At 48.0% G+C, this 4,760-nt stretch overlaps 1 protein-coding gene across 1 annotated transcript in view; it reads right to left on the bottom strand.

Moving 5' to 3' along the window:
* The window catches only part of si:ch1073-391i24.1 (receptor-type tyrosine-protein phosphatase mu), a 32,955-nt gene extending 31,176 nt beyond the window's left edge, over positions 1-1,779 (bottom strand). The window contains exon 1 of the mRNA XM_055882349.1: positions 1,499-1,779. Within this exon, the coding sequence (XP_055738324.1) occupies positions 1,499-1,693 (195 nt within the window). The 5' untranslated portion in view covers positions 1,694-1,779. The remainder of the gene's footprint in view (positions 1-1,498) is intronic.
* Positions 1,780-4,760: the final 2,981 nt, after the last annotated feature.

Genomic DNA, 4,760 nt, shown 5'->3' with positions numbered 1-4,760 from the left:
GTGGTTTACAGGGGGTTACAGGGAAATACAGTGGTTTACAGGGGGTTACAGGGCAATACACTGGGTTACAGTTGGTTACAGTGGGTTACAGGGCAATACAGTGGGTTACAGGGGGTTACAGGGCAATACAGTGGGTTACAGTTGGTTACAGGGCAATACAGTGGTTTACAGGGGGTTACAGGGCAATACAGTGGGTTATAGTTGGTTACAGTGGGTTACAGGGCAATACAGTGGGTTACAGGGGGTTACAGGGCAATACAGTGGGTTACAGCTGGTTACAGGGGGTTACAGGGTGATGCAGTGGGTTACAGAGCGATACGGTGGGTTACAGTGGGCTACAGTGGGTTACAGGGCAATACAGTGGATTACAGTGGGTTACAGTGGGTTACAGTGGGATACAGGGGGTTAAATCGGGTTTACAGTGTGTTACAGGGTGATACAGTGGGATACAATGGGTTACAGTGAGTTACAGGGCAATACAGTGGGTTACTGTGGGTTACAGTGAATTACAGGGCAATACAGTGGGTTACAGTAGGTTACAGTGAGTTACAAGGCAATACAGTGGGTTACAGTGGGCTATAAGGCAATATAGTAGGTTACAGTGAGTTACAGGGCAATACCGTGGGTTACAGTGGGCTATAAGGCAATACAGTAGGTTACAGTGAGTTACAGGGCAATACAGTGGGTTACAGTGGGCTATAGGGCAATACAGTAGGTTACAGTGAGTTACAGGGCAATACAGTGGGTTACAGTGGGCTATAGGGCAATACAGTAGGTTACAGTGAGTTACAGGGCAATACAGTGGGTTACAGTGGGCTATAGGGCAATATAGTAGGTTACAGTGAGTTACAGGGCAATACAGTGGGTTACAGTGGGTTACAGGGCAATACAGTGGGTTACAGTGGGCTATAGGGCAATACAGTGGTTTACAGTGGGCTATAGGGCAATACAGTGGTTTACAGTGAGTTACAGGGCAATACAGTGGGTTACAGTGGGCTATAGGGCAATACAGTGGTTTACAGTGGGTTACAGGGCAATACAGTGGGTTACAGTGGGCTATAGGGCAATACAGTGGTTTACAGTGGGCTATAGGGCAATATAGTGGTTTACAGTGAGTTACAGGGCAATACAGTGGGTTACAGTGGGTTACAGGGCAATACAGTGGTTTACAGTAGGTACTGTGGGTTACAAGGCAATACAGCGGGACAATTCTACAGTCCTCCACATGCCTACATAGGAGTCACCATGTTTAGAGTCTGGAGAGAGAGACAGAGATACTAGGGGGTCAGAGGGTCACATGGTCTTAAAAGGATGGTCCAATAGCCACCAAGCTGTTTCTAAAAGGGATGGTCCAACAGTCCTCTATGTTTGATGGGAAAGAGCCACTGATTGGAAAGCTCTTACCTACATTATCAGTATATATATTTTTTTTCTGTATAATGTGTCTGTCTACTCCTCACCCTGAATGAGGAAGGACCCCTACCGACAAGAATCTCACCCTGAACTCCTCTTTAACCTGGGAGGAGTTGGTCTGGGGGTCCAATCGGTTCATGTCATAGTAGACCGAGCGAAGCTGATTGGCTGGGATGGTGGTGTCTCCACAAAGACACGCCTCCAAGATGGCGTCGTGGATGAAGACATACTGCTCCTGGGAAAATAAAGACCAAGATTTTATTTTGTAACAAGATTTCATGAAAAGGGCAGAAACAGTTGATGTGTTTTATGTGGTGACTACAGACAAGAACCAAAACTAGGCTGAATCAGCAACCAAATAATATACGATAACAGAGGTGATGGAGGGGGAGTCAAAGATCACACGCACGCACGCACGCACGCACGCACACACACACACACACACACACACACACACACACACACACACACACACACACACACACACACACACACACACACACACACACAGAGCTCATCTTCCCTGACTGACTGGTTTTACTACAGCATGTTGTTGTGTCTGGTTCCACACAAGGCCTCATCATTCCCTGACAGAGCTATATACAGGAAGTACCAGTACCAGATCAATGTGGAGCTATATACAGGAAGTACCAGTACCAGATCAATGTGGAGCTACAGTGGGGCAAAAAAGTATTTAGTCAGCCACCAATTGTGCAAGTTCTCCCACTTAAAAATATGAGAGAGGCCTGTAATTTTAGTACACTTCAACTATGACAGACAAAATGAGAAAAAAAAATCCAGAAAATCACATTGTTAGATTTTTAATGAATTTATTTGCAAATTATGGTGGAAAATAAGTATTTTTGACGATGATTTGATGATTTGGAATGATTTGGAAATGCACACACCTGTCTATATAAGGTCCCACAGTTGACAGTACATGTCAGAGCAAAAAAAAAACATGAGGTCGAAGGAATTGTCCGTAGAGCTCAGAGACAGGACTGTGTTGAGGCACAGATCTGGGGATGGGTACCAAAAATATTCTACAGCATTGAAGGTCCCCAAGAACACAGTGGCCTCCATAATTCTTAAATTGAAGAAGTTTAGAACCACCAAGCCGGTCACCTGGCCAAACTGAGCATTAGGTGGAAAGGGGCCGTGGTCAGGGAGGTGACCAAGAACCTGATGGTCAGGTTCTCCAGAGTTCCTCTGTGGAGAAGGGAGAACCTTCCAGAAGGACAACCATCTCTGCAGCACTCCACCAATTAGGCCTCTATGGTAGAGTGGCCAGACGGAAGCCACTCCTCAGTAAAAGGCACAAGACATTCCGCTTAGAGTTTGCCAAAAGGCACCTAAAGACTCTCAGAACATGAGAAACAAGATTCTCTGGTCTGATGAAACTAAGATTGAACTCTTTGGCCTGAATGCCAAGCGTCATGTCTGGAGGAAACCTGGCACCATCCCTACGGTGAAGCATGGTGGTGGCAGCATCATGCTGTGGGGATGTTTTTCAGCGACAGGAACTGGGAGACTCGTCAGGATTGAAGGAAAGATGAATGGAGCAAAGTACAGCGAGATCTTTGATGAAAACCTGCTCCAGAGCGCTCAGGACCTTAGACTGGGGCGAAGGTTCACCTTCCAACAGGACAACGACTCAAAGCACACAGCCAAGACACCGCAGGAGTGGCTTCGGGGCAAGTCTCTGAATGTCCTTGAGTGGCCCAGCCAGAGCCCGGACTTGAACCCGATCTAACATCTCTGGAGAGACCTTAAAATAGCTGTGCAGCGACGCTCCCCATCCAACCTGACAGAGCTTGAGAGGATCTGCAGAAAAGAATGGGAGAAACTCCACAAATACAGGTGTGCCAAGCTTGTAGCGTCATACACAAGAAGACTCAAGGCTGTAATCACTGCCAAAGGTGCTTCAACATAGTACTGAGTTGTCCACTAAATGTGGATGAGGGCATGCTCAGCCCCTCCGTTTCCTGCTGTCCACAATCAGCTCCTTTATCTTGCTGACATTGAGGGAGAGGTTGTTGTCCTGGCACCACACCACACTGCCAGTTCACTGATCTCCTCCCTATAGGCTGTCTCATCATCGTCGGTGATTAGGCCTACCACCGTCGTATCGTCAGCAAAACTTAATGATGGTGTTGGAGCCGTGCCCGGTCACGCAGTCGTGGGTGGCCACGCAGTCGTGGGTGGCCACGCAGTCGTGGGTGAACAGGGAGTACGGGAGGGGACTGAGGACACACCCCTGAGTTGAGGATCAGCGTGGCAGATGTGTTGTTGCCTACCCTCACCACCTGGTGTCGGCAGATGGAAGGGTTCAGTCCCAGGGTCCCCAGCTTGGTGATGAGCTTGGAGGGGACTATGGTGTAGAACGTTAAGCTGTAGTCAATGAACAGCATTCTCACATTGTTTCCTCTCTTGGCCAGGTGGGAGAGGACAGTGTGAAGTGCAATTAGAGATTGCGTCGTCTGTGGAGCTGTTGGGACGGTATGCGAATTGTAGTGGGTCCAGGGTGATGGGGTTGATGTGTGTCATGAGAGAGAGAGAGACAGAGAGAGACAGAGAGAGAGAGAGAGAGAGAGAGAGAGAGAGAGAGAGAGAGAGAGAGAGAGAGAGAGAGAGAGAGAGAGAGGGAGAGAGAGAGAGAGAGAAAGCGAGGGAAAGCGAGAGAGAGAAAGCGAGAGAGAGAGAACACCCAGTCTCTTTTCACAGCTGCTGAAGCTGGAGACAGACTGGCAGAAGTTAGACAATAAGAGAATAATAAAATATTTTTACTGGCTTGTAAACGAGCAGGTTTAGCTCAACGATGAGGGTGGGCGACATCATCCAGGGAGAGCTCATGGCTGCTGCCAGCTTTATGCCAGGCTGGCGTTGTGTAGCGTTGTGTTGCGTTAGGTTTGCTACTGAAGGACTGAACAGGGAGTCATCCCATAGTGGAGCTGAATGCATCGTTTCACCCTAATTCCTTTTAAATCATCGGATTTAACGGGTATATGTTTTCAGAGATGACGACGTGCCGATCGGGACTTCAGCAACTGGAGAACAAATGACTGACGGACAAACACTCCTCCAGTTCACCGACCTTCACAGAGTGTGTGGGTGTGTGGAGGGGGGATTCGGGTGTGCGTGTTTATCCCTCGCAGGTGTTTTAGTTCTTTGGCACGGTTTCTAACCCTGAGGCCACCCGTTACCTTTCAGATTTGCTGTTCTGGGTCCGGTTTCCCGACAGCGATGGAAACTTAGACTTCTGACTGTTTTTTTTTTTTTTAAGCGATGCCTCTTTCCTACAACGGCCGAAGATGTATCCTGTTTTTTTCCCAGAACACCCCACTGAG

The sequence above is a fragment of the Salvelinus fontinalis genome, chromosome 26 (assembly GCF_029448725.1).
Source record: "Salvelinus fontinalis isolate EN_2023a chromosome 26, ASM2944872v1, whole genome shotgun sequence".
NCBI lineage: Eukaryota > Metazoa > Chordata > Actinopteri > Salmoniformes > Salmonidae > Salvelinus > Salvelinus fontinalis.
Note: the sequence above shows the minus strand (reverse complement) of the source record. Positions and strands in the feature narration are given on the sequence as shown.